The 21,096-nt window shown below is 41.9% G+C and overlaps 1 protein-coding gene across 6 annotated transcripts; it reads left to right on the top strand.

Moving 5' to 3' along the window:
• Positions 1-1,309: 1,309 nt before the first annotated feature.
• METTL22 (methyltransferase like 22) lies at positions 1,310-16,965 on the top strand. Of its 6 annotated transcripts, none has more exons than XM_039349784.1 (11): positions 1,310-1,422; positions 4,135-4,287; positions 5,357-5,713; positions 6,730-6,770; positions 6,848-6,992; positions 8,905-8,976; positions 10,748-10,801; positions 11,751-11,831; positions 14,224-14,326; positions 15,644-15,794; positions 16,765-16,965. In XM_039349784.1, the coding sequence occupies exons 2-11, from the start codon at positions 4,182-4,184 to the stop codon at positions 16,828-16,830; spliced, it is 1,176 nt and encodes a 391-aa protein (XP_039205718.1). In that variant the 5' UTR covers positions 1,310-1,422; positions 4,135-4,181; the 3' UTR covers positions 16,831-16,965. The 6 variants fall into 6 exon arrangements, with proteins under 6 accessions (XP_039205718.1, XP_039205715.1, XP_039205717.1 ...); XM_039349781.1 differs by having other exon boundaries at positions 15,626-15,794; XM_039349783.1 differs by having other exon boundaries at positions 11,751-11,843.
• The last annotated feature ends 4,131 nt before the right edge of the window (positions 16,966-21,096 follow it).

The raw sequence follows: 21,096 nt of genomic DNA, 5'->3' as shown, positions 1-21,096 counted from the left end.
CCTCTGCTATGTGAATAAGACTAGCTGGGCATATTCAGTATATTATAGCTGAGCTAGCCATGGAATTATGTATCGTGAAAAGTTTTAATAAAATAACAAAGTTGTAAGGAACCTTGAAGGTCTTCTAGTCCAGTGGTTCTTAACCTGGGTGATATCGCCCCCCAGGGGGCGATTTCGTTTTTCAGGGGGGCGAAGGAACGAAAAGGGGGCGAAATGGGGGCGATGGAGCGAGAAATTTTGGGGACACTTTTGAGACTTTTTCGTACAGTGAATTGCTGTATATCTGTCATACAAAAACATCAGATCGCTCGCTATTAGTGGATTGAATTGTGTTTTCAAATGTTGCTCCAGCTAGCTTCAGTACAGAACACCGTACATATGTGAATACGCATTGTTTATCTTCATGTGTGTTGTGCAGCAGCCTCTACCCTTTTTATATTTCTTTTTGCATCTTAAATTTCACTTGTAATTCAATCATTAAATGTTACTGTTTTTTCTTTTCGGGCATTTCACTTTCTTGCAATTGAATTTTGTTTTCAGTGGTCATTACATTTAAGCGTCTTGAATAAATAAGATAATAATGAAATATATGTATCACGAAGTTTGGGAATAAAGTGACAGGTGGCATCAAAATTTTTCACACAGTTGAGATATGGGGAAAAGATTGGAAATAAATTATTTGCATCGCTATGTCCTGATGACAGTTTTAAAGAAAACAAAACAAGTGTTTGCATAAATTGAAGAATTATTTCCTATGGTGTGATTGAGAGGTTATGTTGGGGGAGGGAGGCGATGACAACTTCATCATTGGCTCAAGGAGGGCGATTTGTTCAAAAAGGTTAAGAACCACTGTTCTAGTCCAGTGTTTCCCAAACTTGACACGCTGGCTGTGGAATTCTGGGAATTGAAGTCCACATGCCTTAAAATTGTCAAGTTTGGGAAACACTGTTCTAGTCCAACCTCCTGCTCAAACATAGGAGACCCTAAGGACAAATGGCTGCCTAGTCTCTTCTTTAAAAAAAAACCTCCAGTGTTGGAGCATCACAACTTCTGACATATTGGACTTTTAATTGCAGCTAATGTAAACTGCCACAGCAATTTAAATCCCTGAAATATCAAAAAAGGAAAATAGAGATCCTAAGTGCCGCCATTTTGTTCAAGGGGGGGGGAGAACATTCCCCTCCAGTCTAGCGCGTAGGTTGCCATAGCAACCCTAAAGCGCGGGAGGAGGACGATCCTTTCAGGGCGGAGTACAACTGCCCCGCCCTCTATGGTACCCTCGTCAACGATTGGTCAGTTCGCGCGAGGGCGGGACGCTACACGAGGCTTGAGCCGGAAGTCGGAAACAGGAAGCAGCTGGGGGAGCGTCCACGAAACAAAAATGGTGCCTGTGCGTCTCGCGTCTCCGCAGCGCGGGAGGAGGTGAGTGGAGACAGAGCGGAAAGGGAGTTCGCGAGCCGTTTGTTCCGCTCCCTCCACGCGCAGAAGTGCTGCGCTGGACTGCGGGAAGCACCCGGGAGGAGGGGAAGTAGTTGTCAAGAGTGCCTCTGCGCGCTTGCAGAGTGCCAGGCGCCCCTTCTCGTTGGGACTGAAAGGTGGAAAGGCAGGGAAAGAAAGTGGAATTCCGGGAGAACTCTTAAGAGACGCGAAGTAAGCATGAATTTGTATCAAAAGCCACGTTGGTTTAACTGTCCACCAAAGCAGTAACAATAACGGAGTTGAAAGGGACCTTTGGAGGTCATCTAGTCCAACCCCCTAATCAAGCAGGAGACCCTATACCATTTCAGACAAGTGGCTGTCCAGTCTCTTCTTGGAAACCTCCAGTGATGGAGCACCCACGATTTCTGAAGGCCAGCTGTTCCGCTGGTTGATTGTTCTCCGTGTAGGAAAGCTTCTCCTTAATTCTGGGTTGCTTCTCTCCTTGATCAGTTTCCATTTGTATAGCCCTGTGACCTTGTTGGGTTTCCTGCAAGAACTGCAGGAGTTGGATAAAACTAGTCTAGAGAAAAGAAGGACTAACGGGGACATGATAGCAGTGTTCCACTATTTGAAAGGCTGCCAATAGGAAGAGGGGGTCAACTTATTTTCCAAAGCATCAGAAAGCAAGACAAGAAACAATGGATGGAAACTAATTAAGGAGAGAAGCAATCTGGAATTAAAGAGAAATTTCCTGACAGAACAATTCACCAGTGGAACCGCTGGCCTTCAGAAGTTGTGGGTGCGTCATCACTAGAGGCTTTTAAGAAGAAACTGGATAGCCATTTATCGGAAATAGTATAGGTCTCCTGTGGGAGCAAGAGGTTGGGCTAGATGACCTCCAAGGTCCCTTGGAAATGTTGTGTTCAACTCTATTACTGTTACTGCCCTCCTTGTGTGGCGTTTCTCCCCCCCCCCCCCGCAGGTTGATGTAGAAGCGCACTACCTGATTCCCTGTACCTCATGTTGCTCCAGGTTCATCTGCCCTCTTTCATCATTGTGTTTGGCACTCATCTAAAAGAGTGTCTCTGCCCATGTGCAGATTTCTTTCTAGCTCCCCATCATATGTGAGTACATATTTGCCAAGAAAATGAGACATTTTACAATGGAGAGAAAAGCCATGGTTCTGTTATGCAAGGCTAATCTTACCCATTTATAAATGTACTTGGGAAAGACTGCATTGTAGAAATGTACTTCCAGAACAGGCTTAATTTGATTATTGAATTAACTCTGGGGTAATCTAGCAAGGCATACATCAGGGGTCTTTAAACTTGGCCTTTTTTATGATTTGTGGACTTCAGCTCCCAGAATTTCTCAGCCAGGCACGCTGGCTGAGGAATTCTGGGAGTTGAAGTCCACAAGTCATAAAAGAGCCAAGTTTGAAGACCCCTGGCATACATTGATGGAATGTATTGCAAATGGTAAGCCACAAAAACAAGGCACTGTTAAAATTTAGCTTTTGTGTGTTATATGCTTGTAGTTACTAAGTTTGTGGTTTGGTTTAGTGTTAGACTTGAGGTTATTTAAATTAAAATCTTATGCCCTAACTTGCTATAGTTGTTAGGCTGCTTTGTCTTGGGCATTGTGTAGTAAAGCTTTAAGTTATGTTCAACCTAGCAGTGGTCATTGTTGTTATAGTCTACCAATACTTGAAAGTAACATGTTACTTTCTAGTTACAAATAGTTATATTGTAAATATCTACTTCAAAACATGCATTTGGGATGCTTATATTAGAAGGAATCTTATTTTTAATCATTGTGTAAAATTTTTCCTAATATTTGATTAACTTTCTGATGCAGAAAGTAATAAAATATTTTGCTCTTCAAGTGTGAATAATAGCCCTTAAGTGTCTAAGTATGGGAAGAGAACTCAGAAATTAATAAGTTATCTTCATGTGTTTAGTCAAACTTAAAGCTGTTACTACAATTATTAGTCTTAAAAACTTCCTCTAAAGGAAAAGTGTTGTTTACATATCTAATGGAACACTGCATGAAAAGTAAGGGCCAATAAGAATCCAAGGTAAATAAAATGGATTAATAGTTGTATTCATGTAAATTTAATAGACTTCAAAAAGGACTTCAAAGGATATTTTGTGTACTGTGCTCCTTCCTAATCTATGTAGAAACTAGGGGCCGTATTACACGCTTCTTCATACACAATACCATTTCTTCTACAGCAAGACTGGCTTTGAAGTATGGCACACAAATTTTATTAATAGCATGAATAAAATAGCTAGAAATCAGTTTTAGTTTTAGTTTTTTTAACCATGCAGGCTGAATCCTATCTGCTGTTAAATAAGTTCTGCTGAACTCTTCGGAGTCTTCTCCCAGGTAAATAAGTAGAGGATTGCAATCTGAACTATGTACTTTCCACACAAGGCTGTATTACTTTGTGGAATGTATACACAAGAGTGCTGCCGTACCTTCAAAATAATATAAAGATGTGTGAATCACGGATAGGCCTCGACTTAAACCATTTGTTTAATGACCATTTGAAGTTACAGTGGCACTGAAAAATATGACACTTGACTGTTTTTCATGCTTACAACCATTGCAACATCAAGCTGATGGGATGCACACATGTTGGATTTTATAGGCAGATGTGAAATATTTCAACCTTTTTTTCTGTCAATAGGATGTTGCTTTTTGTAATTATAGATGATCCAGTCCCCAGCACATCTAAGTTGGAGAAGGTGAGAGAGGCTATGGATGAAACAATATTTCGAAGCGATACAGTACTTTCTGATATTCACCTCCACACTGCAAACAGAAGGCATTTTATGGTGAGACTGAATGCTGTTGGCCAGCCAGGTAATATAACAGTTAATGCCACCCATCAAGAGTGGATGCTGTTGATTGAGAGAAAGAGTGACTGAACTCACAGAGCTTGCACTGCTGTTGTGTAGTGCTGTGCTTTTGACTTACTCATATTGTGCAAACCCAACTAGCGACAGTTCTCAGCCATGGCTTATGGTTTAGTGTGTGTGCTTAAGAGAGGATTCAATAAGGTTAGATCCCACAGGCTGGACCTCCTTTAGGCCCCGTCGGCCAAGCAGTGCCATTTGGCGGGGCCGCGGAGGAGGGCCTTCTCTGTGATGGCGCCCACGCTTTGGAACCAGCTCCCCCCGGAGATTAGGACCGCTCCCACCCTGTTGGTCTTCCGTAAGCTACTTAAGACCTGGCTTTTCCGGCAGGCCTGGGGTTTATAAAACCTGACCCCTGGATGACTGTCTTTGCATTGTTTGTTTTGTTATGTTTTATGTGTTTTTTATTGTTAGCCGCCCAGAGTCCTTCGGGAGTGGGGCGGCTTATAAATTTTAAAAATAAAATAAATAAATAAATAAATAAATAAGGAAGAAAAGGAGAAACAAGAGGGGAACATACTAATAAAATGCATCCAAGTAAGAAAGGGGCCATGAAGGGTAGAACATTTAAGTACAAAGAAAGAGACTTCAGAGGGAGGACAGCACATGGATGGGCTTGATGGAACAGAAATGGAGTACTTCTGCGAAGCCCAAGAGAGAAGATATTTCCCTATATCTGATTTGAAACCCTCAGAATGTCTGTTGCTTGGAATAGTTGCAGAACATGAGAGGATAAGAACAAGAGCAGAAGATGATAGAAGTGAAGAAACCCGAATCGCTCAATACAGGAATTTTAAACCTCCACGTACATAATTAAGAGTTCAGTTTCACGTAGTTTCCAAAACATATGCAAGCCCCGTTAAATGAATGGATGTGTCCCGAATCACTGTAAAATAAAAATCTAGGGAAAGCAGTCCCTCTAACTTTAGCAAGTCCAATTCTCCTTTTAAGTTTCTTTAAATGTGCAGGTCGTCTGCTTGCAAAGTAATTTATCACCTGAAATTGTTGCCTCTTAGTCTTTCTCTCGCAGTTCAGACTCCTTTTGGACGATAACCAGGGGGACCCTGAGAAGGAAGGCCCAAAAGCATCCCTTGGCTGCCAGAGCAGAAGTGAGGAAGAATTAATTGCAGAGGGCAGAGCTGGTGCTGAAGATTCTCCAGACAGTCCCGAACAGGAAGGTGACTCCTGCGGAGGAATTAAAGCTTTGTTGGATGAAGATGGGGACCTGCAGGTGGTCAGGAAAGCGCCGTTCCCTCCTACAGGAGATGAGGATCATACAAGGACTAAGGCCTGTCCCATCATCTTGACTAAGGGTGGAGATGTCTTGGAAGAACAGGAGCAGGACAGCAACAGTTGCAATGTTGTTAAAATAGGTCAGTAACGTCATAATATTCATTTCTCATACAAGCAGTGCTCAGCTTACAGCCAATTGCTTAGCAACCATTCAAGGTTACAACAGATCTCCCAGGGCTACTTATGACTTGGATTCCAAGTTCTGACAATGGAGGGAGGGTAACCATGTGATCCCGTTTGTACACTTGGCAGCTGACCTGCATTTACAGTCCTAGTAACGTCCCACAGTCACATGACCACAATTTACAACATTTACAATATGGCTGGCTGGGGAATTGAATTTACAATATGGCTGGCTGGGAGTTGAAGTGCATGCATCTTAAAAGTTGCACAGTTATGGCAAAAATTTCAGCTTATTTGAAAGATCAATCACAAGAGAAATCTTTTTTGGTGTGGAAAAGATGGGTGAATTTTATACAGCACAAATATGAGATTAAAAAGTATTATTTAGCTTTTGAATAATTTATGTTTAAGGTAATGATTAGAACTATTGTTTTGTTTTGTTTTTATATATTGGAGTTAAAGTATTTAAAAATTTGTCTTTTTTTGAATGTATTTATAATTGTTTGATGTTTATTTAAGTTGTAAGGGTTTTTTTTTAGTTTTTATCAACCCTGTATTCAGCTCTGGGAAGGAGGGGGGAGGGTATGGGGGGAAGGGGGTGGGTGGGGGAGGGGGATTATTTTATTGTAAAACTGTAAAAATTTTCAATAAAAAAAAAGTTGCACAGTTGAGAAACACTGCTGTACAGGGTTGGTTTTTCACTTTTGGGCAGAAGAAGATCTGTAATTTTTTTTTTTTTATTACGATGGTGAACAGGAATTAAAAGTTCATACCTTAATTCTCTGATAGGATGTGAATTATACAGTTTTCAAACCGTATCTCAAGAAAGGAAATATTTTCCACTCCCGTTTTTTCATGTTCCTAGTTTCTGAGCTTTAGGGCAAAAGCAGTTTTGAGAAGAATACGTTTTGGGAGGGGGCAATAATGAATTTGGCGTAATGAAAAAGATTCTTTGTCTGTTTTGCTGTTCCAGAGCACACCATGGCGACGCCTTTAGAAGATGTTGGGAAGCAGGTAAGAAGCAGGCTTGTTGTCCATTTCCTATCCTTTTCAGTCCGCACCTCATGTGATCATTCTTCCCGGTTTCAAAGGTCTGGCGAGGAGCTTTTCTGCTTGCTGATTACATCCTCTCGAAGCAAGATCTGTTCAAGGGCTGCACCGTGCTGGAGCTTGGGGCAGGAATCGGGTTTGTCAGCATCATCGCGGCAAAAGCTGCCAAGACCATTTATTGCACAGGTATTTCTTTAGTTCAGCTCTTTGGGGGGTTTGGAAATCATAATATTGTGATATTTAAAAACAACACTTCCAAAAGGGGTCTCATGTTTTCAAAATGCCTCCCATCGTCCCTGATTTACAGTCGTTTATTTAGTGACCACAACGGTGCTAAAAAAAATGACTCTTTTTTATTATTATTGAAAATTTTTACAGTTTTACAATAAAATACTCCCCCCCCTCCCACCCCCTCAGCACCCACCCCCCTCCTTCCCAGAGCTGAATACAGGGTTAGAGAAAACAAGAAAAAACATACAACTTAAAGGAACATCAAGCAATTAAAAATACATTCAAAAACAAAGTTTTAAATACTTTAACTCCAATAGATAAAAACAAAACAAAAGTTCTAATCTTTACCTTTAAACATAGATTATTGAAAAGCTAAATAATACTTTCTAATCTCATATTTATTCTGTATAAAATTCACCCATCTTTTCCACACCAAAATATATTTCTCTTGCGATTGATCTTTCAGATAAGCCGAAATTTTTGCCATTTCAGATAAATAAGAAACTTTAAAAAAACCATTCTTCTAAAGTAGGCAAAGAATCCTTCTTCCAATATTGCCCTATCAGCAACCTTGCCGCTGTAATTAAATTCAACATTAAAATAATTAAAAAAATGACTGTCTTATGACTGTCACAGCATCCTTGCTGTCACAGTGTCACTATTTGGATACTCGGCAATCAGCATGTATTTGTGACACTTGCAGCATCCCAGGGTCACGTTACCGGCATTCGCAAGCTTCCTAGCCAGCTTCCAATGAGCGAAGGCAATTGGGGGAACCGGATTTGCTTAATGACCCCAACGAAAAGGTCGTAAAATCAGGCCTGACTCACTAAACGGCCACATTGCTTAGCTGTGGAAGTTCCAGTTCCAATTGTGGCCGTAGGTTGAAGACTTACTTGTGAATTAACTCGGCATGAAACTACTAGATATTTATCCTGCCTCTTATTTATTGAAACACACATATATTGGTCAACTCAAGATGGCAAATGTACATAATACCTCTGTCTCTTTATTTTCACCAAAACAACAACCCTGTGAGGTGAGTTGGGTTGAGAGAGGGACTGGCCCAAAGTCACCCAACCAGCTTTCATGCCTAAGGCGGGACTAGAATTCACCGTCTCCTGGTGATCGGCCCAAAGTCATCTAGCTGGTTTTCATGCCTAAGACAGGACTACAATTCACCGTCTCCTGGTGATTGGCCCAAAATCATCCAGCTGGTTTTCATGCCTAAGACAGGACTAGAATTCACCATCTCCTGGTGATTGGCCCAAAGTCACCCAACCAGCTTTCATGCCTAAGGCAGGACTAGAATTCACCATCTCCTGGTGATTGGCCCAAAATCATCCAGCTGGTTTTCATGCCTAAGGCGGGACTAGAATTCACCGTCTCCTGGTGATCGGCCCAAAGTCATCTAGCTGGTTTTCATGCCTAAGACAGGACTACAATTCACCGTCTCCTGGTGATTGGCCCAAAATCATCCAGCTGGTTTTCATGCCTAAGACAGGACTAGAATTCACCATCTCCTGGTGATTGGCCCAAAGTCACCCAACCAGCTTTCATGCCTAAGGCAGGACTAGAATTCACCATCTCCTGGTGATTGGCCCAAAATCATCCAGCTGGTTTTCAGGCCTAAGGCGGGACTAGAATTCACCGTCTCCTGGTGATTGGCCCAAAGTCACCCAACCAGCTTTCATGCCTAAGGCGGGACTAGAATTCACCGTCTCCTGGTGATTGGCCCAAAGTCATCCAGCTGGTTTTCATGCCTAAGGCGGGACTAGAATTCACCATCTCCTGGCTTCTAGGCCAACACCTTTCCCAAACTGGCTCTTTGGGATTCTGACATCTCTCGTCTTTTTTGTTTTTAAAGATGTTGGTGAAGACCTACTGAGCATGTGTGAACGAAATGTAGCCTTAAACAAGCACATCACTGAGCCAACAGGTAAAAGATGAGTAAGTTCCATTGAATATAAGTGTGGGGGGGAGGGGTCTGATCCTGAACAAATCCGCGTGAGATTGTGTTGAAATGTGCTTTCAAAATTGTTTCATGTTTTCATGTTCAGCAACTAAAACAAACATCAAATTTGAGATGCATTGAGTCAAACAGTGGTTATGTTTGATTGGTTCCGGGACGTGCGATGAGTACCCAACAGATTTTTCCCGTAAGAAATAATATAGCGAGGCATAAGGCAGCCGACAACGACATGTTCTGGCTTGTGCGTCAAGTACCGAACAAATGATGAGTACTGGGATAAAATCTTTCCTGTCAAATTTGATGAGTTTCAAAGGAGTTGAATACCAGGGTATCACTGCATGTACTTCATATACTTGCTTCCGGTATATTTTATGACTTACAATCTTGAGTGCTGCCTCTGGACAAGTGGCTAATATGTTTTATCATTTTAATCTGGATATAAGAAGTTCTATAGAAGAACAAGAAATTTTGAACAAAAAATGATTAGTCTCGCCTGTCTATCCTTCAATTCTCATGGTTCCAATGGATATCTAAAAAAGTATTTGTGTACTAGGTTTTCTTCTCCTCTTATTGAAGAAAAATACACTGCATTCCTCTAACTAGTACATGATCTGCAAAAGTGGTGGCTGGCTCAAGAATTCTGGGAGTTGAAATCCACGAGTCATAAAAGAGCCCCGGTTGCCTACCCCTGCTCTAAACAATTGCAGCTGGGTACACTTCAAGGTCAATTCTAGATAAAGTTTTGGTGGGCTGTAAAGTGGGGAGGAGAGCCTGTGTTTTAGATTGATTGGTGAATGTGATTTATGACAGCCTTTATGGGTGGGAATTGAAACTTGTTACATTGTATCAGGGGAGAGGGAATTTTAGTTTTGGGTTCAACTATGTAAGTGCCGATACTTTGTTTCCTGAATAAAATGTTATTTAAGGAAGAAATCTTTGCCTTTTAGTTCTTTTAATTGAATTTAATTTTAATTTTAATGAATTTAATTAATTCATCTATCGGAACCATGACATTAACCCAAGACACATTGCAACGGCATTGCCACTATATTCTTGTTTATTTTATGAATTGCTTGTATCCAGTGGTGGGATTCAGCCAGTTCGTGCCGGTTCGGTAGAACCAGTAGCTAAATTTTGTTGAGTTCGGAGAACCGGCCGAACCCATGCTGCTTCTGGAAGTCCGTTCTAGGCTTCGGAGGCCTGGAGGAGATCTGCCAGGCCTAGAACGGCCGCCGGAAGTGCATTGATGTCACTTCTGGAAGTCCGTTCTAGGCCTGGTGGAGGCCTCCAAGGCCTAGAATGGCCCGCTGGAAGTGCGTTGATGTCACTTCCGGAAGTCTGTTCTAGACTTCGGAAGCCTCCAGGCCTAGAACAGCCCATAGGAAGTGCATTGATGTCACTTCCGGAAGTCTGTTCTAGACCTCGGAGGCCTCCAGGCCTAGAACAGCCTACAGGAAGTGCGCTGATGTCTTCCGGAAGAAGCCTCCAGGCCTAGAACAGCCCATAGGAAGTGCATTGATGTCACTTCCGGAAGTCTGTTCTAGACCTCGGAGGCCTCCAGGCCTAGAACAGCCTACAGGAAGTGCGCTGATGTCATTTCCGGAAGTCCATTCTAGGCCTCCGAGGCCCAGGCCTGCATCCACGCAGAGAACCGGATGTTAAGGTATTTGAATCCCACTACTGCTTGTATCCTAATAGTCTTCCTTTCTTGCCACTTATTATTTTGCGGATTTTTTAGGAAGTGAAATTAGAGTTAAAAAGCTGGATTGGCAGCAAGATGATTTCTGCACTGGTACGTAAGCCTTCTCTATGAGGTTTGATGTTTCCTTTCCAATCTCTAAAACTCAGGATTTTATCTGAGACGACGAAACTAAAGGCTTTGCCTCTGAGCATGTGCAAAATACATTTTTGCATTTCATTGAGTAAACCATAGTGTTGCTTGGCTTAATGGGGGGGGGGTCAAAGGCACGAAGAACATAATGTAGAATTCAGCTTGTTACAGACAACCGAAAGCGTCATTTAAAGAAGAGAATGGCTATCCCATTTTTTTTTCTTTTTATTGAGATGGACAAAAGATGCCTCCTTTTAAAATCTAAAATTTGCTTGAATTTCTTCATGCCATGAAGAGCCCTGGCACTTCAAATAAATGAGGTGCAAAGCAGAACAGATTTTAAATGGAAGTGTCAGTGTATGAGTGATGAAAGAAAAAGAGACGAAATATTAGCCTGTTCCCAGCTGTGGCTGGGAACACGCTAAAAGAGGGGTCTGTTGGGCTAAACCAAAACTTCACAGAGAGGGGTGGGTTCTTCTATAAAACCCATGTGTAACAGACTCAGTCTTGAGATGGTCAGATGGTAAAAACAGAATTATGAAATGAAAATCAGCCTTAATCCCTGAGCGAGTGTTGAAGTTGCTGTTATTCGTTTAGCAACTGTGGCAAAAAAAAAAAACAGTACAATGGAGCAAAATTCACTTAACAAATGCCTTGCTTAGCAACAGACACTTTGGGCTCAATTGTAGTCGTAAGCTGAGGACTACATGTATATATCAAGGCATAAAATAACCCCAAAACTAGCTGCCTAGATGTGTTCTTCCTATCAATACCTTTTTCCTTGCACAGCATGGAATTTGCATTGTAGGCCTGCAGATAGAACCTGACTCAGTTCTCAGTTCCCCGTGGAAAATTTGAGATATGCAGTAAATAATTATTTTTATATATATATATTTTCGTTTTGCTGTAGATCCTGAAGATTGCTTCAGCTGGTCCGAAAAAGAGATTGCTGAGCTGCATGATCTCACCACTGTGATACTGGCTGCTGATGGTATGGAAACAGGTTTGGAAATGGATTGAGGCTATAAAACACGAGTATGGGTTGTATAAACAGAGGCATAGAATCAAGATCACACAAAGTATTAGTACCGCTTTATAAAACCCTAGTGAGACCACACCGCACTGAATTTTGATCACCATATCACAAAAAAGATGTTGAGAGTTTGGAAAAACATTCAGAGAAGAGCAACTAAGATGATCAAAGGCCTAGAGACTAAAACATACAAAGAACGGCTGCAGGACTTGGGTTTGGCTAGTCTAAAGAAAAGAAGAAACAGGGGAGACATGATAGCAGTATTCCAGTATTTGAGAGGTTGCCACAAAAAGGGGGTCACATTATTCTCCCAAGCACCAGAGGGCAGGACGAGAAACAATGGTTGGAAACTGACCAAAGAGAGAAGCAACCTGGAATTAAGGAGAAACTTCCTGAAAATGAGGACAATTAACCAGTGGAACAGCTTGCCACCAGAAATCGTGAGCACTCCATCCCTGGAGATTTTTAATAAGAGGCTAGACAATCACTTGTCTGAGATGGTATAGGTTCTCCTGCTTGAGTGGGGGGCTGGACTAGAAGACCTCCAAGGTCCCTTCCAACTCTATTCTAATCAGTCTTAATGAGATTGGAATGTCAGAATCAGGTTGATTCAGGGAAAGGTGATTGAAGTGACGGTTCCTTCAGGTAAAGATGTGCACAAACCTTTCAGTTCTTAGACTTGGCTCCCAATCAATTTGACAAAACCCAGTTTCATTCTGTGCTTCCGATTGGTTCAGAAATTTGAATTATTGGAGGAATAGCTACGAAATCACACTCACATATTTGTGCAGCTGTGATACGAACGTATATTTTTTAAAAAATGTTTGTTTAGTCATCTCAAAAAGTATAAAAGTATCAATTAAAATGAGGCATACTGTACAACATTAAATTTAAAATACAAAACACAACATTAAAATATGTAGAAGTTAAACAGATCTTGCCCAGTACGTTTTTTTTAATGAAGTTTGTTTCAAATGTTTCAAAAATTTTTATTAATTTATCAAAATATAAAATACAGAAATACAAAGAAAAAATGAAACAATGGGGAAATAAGGGAGGAAAAGGAGAAGAGACAAAGGTGGGGGGAGAAAAAAAGCTTTGACTTCTGATTGCTTTTGGTGCAGTAAAATAAGATAACATGGAATCATTGTTTAAAAAAATAACCCATTTTGTGATCACAAAAAACTAATGAGAGAAATGATGAAAAAGCAGATACCATTCTAAAGTAAGTAAACTATAACTGGAACCACTTTTCAGATGACAATGTTGAAATTAAACAAAAATTTAATGTAGTGGTGAGAAAGGCTCATATTAGTTCTAGGAAGATGGGTGGAAACTGATCAAGGAGAGAAGCAACCTAGAACTAAGGAGAAACTTCCTGACAGTTAGAACAATTAACCAGTGGAACAACCTGCCTCCAGAAGCGGTGAATGCTCTGACACTGAAAGTTTTTAAGAGACTGGACAGCCATTTGTCTAAAATGGTGTAGGGTTTCCTGCCTGAGCAGGGGGTTGGACTAGATGACCTCCAAGGTCCCTTCCAACTTTACTACTACTACTACTACTACTACTACTACTACTACTACTACTACTACTACTACTACTATTATTATTAGATAACATCACTGCCTGGAGTGATTTTATTATTCAGTAATGGAAATTATTAATTGCCATTTGGAGTGTTCCTTATAAAAGAGTCCTTGGAGAAAATAGGAGCAGAGCTGAGAATCTTTCTGTTTGTTAAACAAATGTATTTTATTTATTTATTTACAAATAATTCAAAACCCCAAACCCAACGACGCTTTTTTGGGTTTTTTTTTTCTTTGAAATGTTTCGCTTCTCGTCCAGGAAGCTTTTTCTGTTCTGAACTGAAGTTTGGAACTTGAAGAAGCTTCTTGGATGAGAAGCGAAATATTTTCAAAGGGAAAAAAAAACGAGAAAGTCCAGTTGCCTTTTGGGGAAAAAAATGAACCTTTGGGACAACCATGAGCTGAACGATTGAAAATCTCCCTAGACATCGAGAGAGCGAACTTTTCCACCACCCCTTCCTCCTCTTCTTCCTGCGTAAAAGACTCCCAGGGAAATTTAAAAAACCGAGTGTGTAGCTACACTGCAGATCAGTGTGTGAGTGTTGCCATGCCCGTCTCTTGCAATTGCAAAATGTCCTTTTCCTGACGACCGCAGTTCACCCAGAGTTCCAGTTAGTAAAATGTGAAATTAACTGCTTGTATTATCCTGTAATGCAGTGCATCCTGAACAGTGATTGATTGTATAAATCAGCTTTAAGATGGGAATTGTAATGCTTCTGGGTAGCCTTGAAAACCTTCACCATTTTATCTTTCATATTGCAGTATTTTATGACGATGACCTAACGGATGCTTTTTTCAAAACGCTGTCCCGAATCGCTAGCAACCTGAGGAATGATTGCACCATCATCTTCTCTACGGAAAAGAGGTTGGTGATGTGTTTTAAGTGGAAAACGCCCCATAAGATAAACAGGGTGTCTTGTGTGTCACAAACCAAGCAAAAACACAGCTTGCAACTATGGCAGTATTTGCTTCCCTTGAGTTTCCAGCACAATCGATGTACAAAACTATCAACCAGTTATTTAGACAATTTTATTTTCTAGATCAATTTAGAAAGGGCCTTTAGTGTACAGATAGTCCTCAATTTAGACCCACAATTGAGACCAGAATCTGCATTGCTAAACAAGCTGCTTGTTAAGATCACACCCAGTGTTGCAATTTGTTTGCCACAGTTAAATGAAGCAGAGTCCTTAAGACAATCCTTCTTTAAACCATTGACTTGTTTAATGGAAGCTGGCTTGGAAGGTCACAAATGGTGATCACATGATCCCCCAGGATGCTGCAACTATTGATAAGTGCAGGCTGGTTGCCAAAAAACCAAAATTTTGATCATGTGGACTCTGAGGTTACTTAGGTCAGGGGTCCCCAACCCCCAGCCTGTGGACCAGTAGCGGGCCGGGGCATGCCAGCAACCAGCCCCATCCATGGGATGCAGGCAGCACACAAAACCACACATCCTCCAGTCCATGGGAAAACCTCCCCCCCCCCCGGAACCGGTCCCTGGTGCCCAAAAGGTTGGGGATCTCTGACTTAGGTGATTGTAAGTGCAAGCCCCAGTCCTACGTCACTTCTTTCGGTGCTGTGCTTTGAATGGTTACTAAACAAATAGTTGTAAGTTGAGGACTATCTGTATTCTGGCATGACTGCTCCTGTGCTCTGAGCATGTTGTAAATTCTACAAAAAGAGTTACTTTTTTCTCCTCCTTCCCTTTGACTCCATTGTCTTGCTTTTATCTCATTCTAATTTTTGAAGCCGAATAAAACTGACAGTGTTCTCATTCTAGGGGTTTGACATGAAAAAAATTCCATACAACAATAGTCACTAACAACACAGAATTTTCTCTTTTGGCAGCGTTATCTGAGTTACAGGCAATTTGCTGGTTCTAGGTAAACACCAGCATTTGCTGTCGGGTTGATTCATCTTCTGAAGCCCTTTGCTGTCATGCTATGGCAGTGTTTCTCAACCTTGACAATTTTAAGGCATGTGGACTTCAACTCCCAGAATTCCACAGCCAGCATTGCTGGCTGTGGAATTCTGGGAGTTGAAGTCCACATGCCTTAAAATTGTCAAGGTTGAGAAACACTGTGCTATGGGAAGATGCAGCCACATTTGGAAAAATATCCTTTTGAAATTGTTCTGAGACACTTTGTTGGATGTGTTTGACCAGGTTCAACTTCACTTTAAGACAGATGGACGTTGTGTGTGAAGCCTATAATCAATTCCGAAGTACTTTGGATGAGCTGCTGAAAACCAGCGAGGGCAGGATGAAATACAGCATTCAGCCTATAGAACTGTCTTTCCCACAGCATATTGTTTACGAGCGAGTTCCACAACTGGTGGGTATCAGTTACTTATCTGGTGTAATTATACCAATGATAGAAAGTCAGGATGGTAGAACAAGCACCAGAAGGCAGGACAAGAAGCAACAGATGGAAACTAACCAAGGCGAGACGCAACCTAGAACGAAGGAAAAAAATTCCTAGCAGTGAGAACAATCAGTCAGTGGAACAAATTGCCTTTGGAAGTTGTGGACAACCGTTTATCAGAAATAGTCTAGGTCTCCTGCGGAAGCAGAGGGTTGGAGTAGATGACCTCCAAGGTCCCTTTCAACTCTGTTACTGTTTCTGAGTTCCCCTCAGCTTTTTCCTAACTGACCATTCATCTGCCTTGCTAATTCCCTTTTCTGTTTTGTGCTGAGTATCCAAAATCCTTTTTTTAATTATTATTTTAGAAGAAAGCAGATATTCTGTAGGCACGCTAGGAGGTGCCCGAGGACCATTAGTGCTCACCACGACCAAAACCCAGTCTACCATTTCTTATTCTGTGCGGGTTGTCATATGTCCGATTAATGAAACACTTCAAAGAACTTTCAGGCATTGTTTAACCTAAAAAGCCTTTATTAGCGTAAGGGAGTGTCAGCACGGCATGGAGAATGCCAAGATCTGAATTTCCCTTCCTTTGCACATAACATTCCAGGCAATTTCCCTCCCCTATTTTGGGGTCATGATTCACATCTTCCAATTAACTTGGAGGGCAAAGATTCACTTCCGTTCTCTTCCGGGCTTTTCTCTCCTCTCCCCTTCTCTGAATTAACTCTAAAAGTACCAGACAGTTCTGCATATTTTGTCAAAGCAGAATATTCAATATTAGCAGCGTTGACACGCCTACTGTTGTACTTCAGCCCCCTAACAAATGGCAGTGTAGTAGTGGGGGAGTTTCCTCCTGCTTTCCCAACCTCATAAATAATGGTAGAGTCCTGAATTGTATGAGGGCCCTAAAGACTGTTGAATATCTTTCCTTTGGTAGGAGCTGTGGAAGCTTAGTGCTCAGAAGATCCCCGATGGATCCCGTCCTCAGCCCCCAGGAGACTGAAGGAGAACGCAGAGGCTTCTCTCAATGTCAGCTGACGTATATGACCTAAAGGAGTTTCTGAATGAAACAAGGAAGCAGATAGAATTCAGGTCCCTGTCGAAAACAGATTAAATATTTACGTGGCCATTACTGTAATATGTTGGTTGTGATTTGCAAGTGGTATCAGCCTTTATGGGATTGCTGTAGAATAGTGTTTGTTGTGGGAATGCAAAAGATCGGCAGGTCAGAAAAGTGTATTCTCGGAGGGCGTTGCTGTTCAGGCTTCCAGATGTGACTCAAACCTAGCCTAGCCCATCAGGGATTACCCTTGGCAAGTTTCTGGTCAAGCGAATTTAGTCTCCAAAAGCTTTGGGGCTGAATAAACTTGTCTTGTTATTAAGACATTAACAGCCCTGGTGGCGCAGTGTTTAGAATGCATTATTACAGGCTAACTCTGCCCACAGCGAGGAGTTTGATCCTGACCGGCTCCAGGTTGACTCAACCTTCCATTCTTTCGTGGTTGGTAAAATGAGGACCCGGATTGCTGGGGGCAATAAGCTGACTCTGTAAACCACTTAGAGGGGGCTGTAAAGCAGTATGAAGAGGTATATAAGTCTAAGGGCTATTGCTATTGCCCTTCCTTCCTTCCTTCCTTCCTTCCTTCCTTCCTTCCTTCCTTCCTTCCTTCCTTCCTTCCCAGTGGTTAGAATGCAGTATTAACAGGCTAACTCTGCCCACAGCCAGGAGTTTGATCCTGACCGGCTCGAAGTTGACTCAGCCTTCCATCCTTTTGTGGTCGCTAAAATGAGGACCCAGATTGTTGGGGGCAATAAGCTGACTCTGTAAACCACTTAGAGGGGGCTGTAAAGCAGTATGAAGCGGTATATAAGTCTAAGGGCTATTGCTATTGCCCTTCCTTCCTTCCCTCCTTCCTTCCTTCCCTTCCCTTCCCTTCCTTCCTTCCTTCCTTCCTTCCTTCCTTCCTTCCTTCCTTCCTTCCTTCCTTCCTTCCTTCCTTCCTTCCTTCCTTCTCCTTCATTCTTCCTGGCAAGAAGCAGAATAAGCCACATGCTTAGAATAAGCACGATTCCTTGGCTAGCTGGGCTCTTCGCCACAATCTCTCTGCTGTCAGATCACCAAGCCTCAACTCCAGTGTTAAGGCAAGAACATCCACAGAAGCAAATTCATAGAAGAAGTAAAATATCACATAGAAGAAGAAAAATACTTTTGAGGCACTCATAGAAGCATTTCTACCGATGCTTGAAAAAGTTGGCGATGACCTGCTCTTACAATATTTAATCACCTCCTAATTTTTTTCATACAGAGTATATCTGTACAGGAAATACTTCCAGGGATTTTTGTGACTGTTAAATTTTCAACAACGTCCTTACAGCAGTATTTCTCTACCCTTCGAATATTTCTTCACTATAGTGTAGAAGTCTCAAAGATGCTTTTTCAAGAGGCCACTGGACTTTCTTATTTTTCTCTGAAGACATTTCGCTTCTCATCCAAGAAGCTTCTTCGCTTCTGACTGGACGGTGGAGAATGGAAGGATTGATGCCCCTTGCCGACAGCTGGTCCTTTGCATTCTTTTAGAGAGTCACTGAGGCTGCAGGATGTTTTCTGCCCCATGTTCCTTTACTGTTGAATGAGTCTGTGGGGAATGAGTCTGTGTTGTCTGCATCTCAAACTGAAGTGCAAATGGTTTCCTGTAGTCTACCGCATTTTCCGGTGTATAAGACGACTCGGCGTATAAGACGACCCCCGACTTTGGAGACAATTTGCATGGTTAGTCGTCTTAAACGCCGGAAATTACGGTATTTTCTGGCGTATAAGACGACTCGGTGTATAAGACGACCCCTGACTTCGGAGACGATTTGCATGGTTTAACAAGTCGTCTTATACGCCGGAAAATACGGTAATTTTTTACAGTATTGTTGTTAATTGCGAAGTCGTGTCCGACCCATCGCGATCCCATGGACAACGTTCCTCCAGGTTTTCCTGTCCTCTACCATTTTCTGGAGTCCATTTAAGTTCACACCTACTGCTTCAGTGACTCCATCCAGCCATCTCATTCTCTGTCGTCCCTTTCTTCTCTTGCCCTCCATCTTTCCCAGCATTAGGCCCTTCTCCAGTGAGTCCTTCCTTCTCATTAGGTGGCCAAAGTACTTGAGTTTCAACTTCAGGATCTGGCCTTCCAAAGAGCAGTCGGGGTTGATCTCTTCTAGGACTGACCGGTTTGAACGCCTTGCAGTCCAAGGGACTCGCAGGAGTCTTCTCCAGCCCCAGAGTTCAAAGGCCTCCATTCTTTGGCGCTCAGCCTTTCTTATGGTCCAACTTTCACATCCATACATTGCAACTGGGAAAACCATGGCCTGGACTATACGCACTTTTGTTGGCAGGGTGATGTCTCTGCTTTTTAGTATGCTGTCTAGATTTGCCATAGCTTTCCTCCCCAGGAACAAGCATCTTTTAATTTCTTGGCTGCAGTCCCCATCCAAGAAATTAAAAGACGCTTGCTCCTGGGGAGGAAAGCTATGGCAAATCTAGACAGCAGAAGCCGCAAAAAAACTGCTCAGAGAAATGAACATATCTTGCCACTAGGTGTCGCTATGACTTGGTGATGACTTTATTTGAATACAGTAGTGGCCAAAATTGCGGAAACCTTTTGGGAAAAGTGTATTTTTGAGATTTGTTGGCTAATAACACCACTTTTTTGGGGGGGTGGGAGTAGTACCATAAAATTATATATCAATGGAAAGATAATTTAATCAGGATTGTAATGCAACAAAGTTTGTTCAATTATCTGTACTGTATTCTATGCAAGGTTATAGCCAAATAACCAGAAAAAGGAAGTACAACTTGTGTAGGTTGATATCAGGTAGCTTTACTTCATTTGATTGTAGCCAATGAGCATGAGTGTTTAGAGAGCCAATCGGGTGTCCTCTTGTTTTGGCAATGAGCCAATCAGATCACAGTAGGATTCAGTTATTGATGTCCTGTATTGAAGCTGAGAGGAGGACATGTGTCAGTGTGTTCTGGGATCGCTATCAAGTTGGTTGGGATTTTTTTGTGTGTGTTCTTTCATTGAGTGAGCTTGTAAAATGTAATAAAATTAAAGTCATGCTGCAAAGAGTTGACTGGTCACCCAGAAAGCGATGTAAAATAGTATTATTAAGTGAACAAGGCTACAGTTATAAAGAAATGAGAAGAAAAATGGGTGGAAACTTAACCAAAGGTGGCATTTCTACTGTACACTTTTCCCCAAAAGGTTTCCATAATTTTGGCCACTACTGTAAACAGACAACTTCCACCCAGGTAACCCCTGGATTCTACAGTTCACCCTTACCTTTTTATCAGTATCTTAACATTTTTCCACTTATTTTTCCCTTCATCAGTAAAAGTTCTGTGTATTTGTTTGCTCGTAATTGTGCACCATCGAATGGAACTTATCATTCCCTCTTTCTCACATCAAGTATTGACCTTTGTGAGAGCAAGGGATATGATATCTAATTTCAATAAAATTGCTAATAGAGCTATGCAAATGAGGCTTGGTTAAATTTGGAAAGTCTTGTAAAGGCCTTCTGTTCATCTCTTTTTTTTTTTCTTTCCCTTGATCGAGCGTTGAGGGGGTTGGGCTGGATGCCCTCTAAGGTCCTCTCTAGTTGTCATGATTCTGTGGTTCCTTAGGGGGAAAGGTCTTATTTTCAAGAACTACTGTGGTTCCAAATCTGAAGAGTCCAGGACATCCTCTTCCCCTTGAATTGCCCCATTGTGTTCAAGAGGATTGCCAGTGTACCCCAATTTATGACCTTTGGCCGTAGTTGTTAAGTAAATCACACAGTCCTTAAACTAATCTGGCTTCCCCCATGGACTTTGCTTGTTCAGAAGCCGGCTGGGAAGGTTACAAATGGTGATTACCTGGGCCCGAGACCTGTACCATCACAGATACAAGCCAATTGCCAAGCACCCGAATTTTGAATACGCGATCGTGGGGATGCTGCGGTCTCGTCTTAAGTCATAAGTCATTTTATCAGCGCCGTTGTAATTATAAGCAGTCACTAAATGAAAAATTGTAAGACAAGGACTATCTAAAGGGAGAAGGTGGGGTGGAGGAGGGCTTGCAGAAATTCAAAGACCAGGCCAGAGAATTTAAGAAGAGGTTGTCATTTTGTCATTTGTTGTTGTTAATTGCGAAGTCATGTCCGACCCATCACGACCCCATGGACAACGTTCCTCCAGGCCTTCCTGTCCTCTGCCATCTTCTGGAGTCCATTTAAGCTCCCA

This window comes from Crotalus tigris, unplaced genomic scaffold, assembly GCF_016545835.1.
Source record: "Crotalus tigris isolate CLP2741 ecotype Arizona unplaced genomic scaffold, ASM1654583v1 scf7180000018301.7375997, whole genome shotgun sequence".
In the NCBI taxonomy this organism is placed as follows: Eukaryota; Metazoa; Chordata; class Lepidosauria; order Squamata; family Viperidae; genus Crotalus; species Crotalus tigris.
Note: the sequence above shows the minus strand (reverse complement) of the source record. Positions and strands in the feature narration are given on the sequence as shown.

Coding starts and splice junctions, on each gene's coding strand:
- METTL22 (XM_039349779.1), top strand. CDS start 4,182: ATGGATGAAACAATATTTCGAAGCGATACAGTACTTTCTGATATTCAC. Junction 6,993..8,904: donor CAAGACCATTTATTGCACAG/GTATTTCTTTAG, acceptor TTGTTTTTAAAG/ATGTTGGTGAAGACCTACTG. Junction 15,795..16,764: donor ACGAGCGAGTTCCACAACTG/GTGGGTATCAGT, acceptor TTCCTTTGGTAG/GAGCTGTGGAAGCTTAGTGC.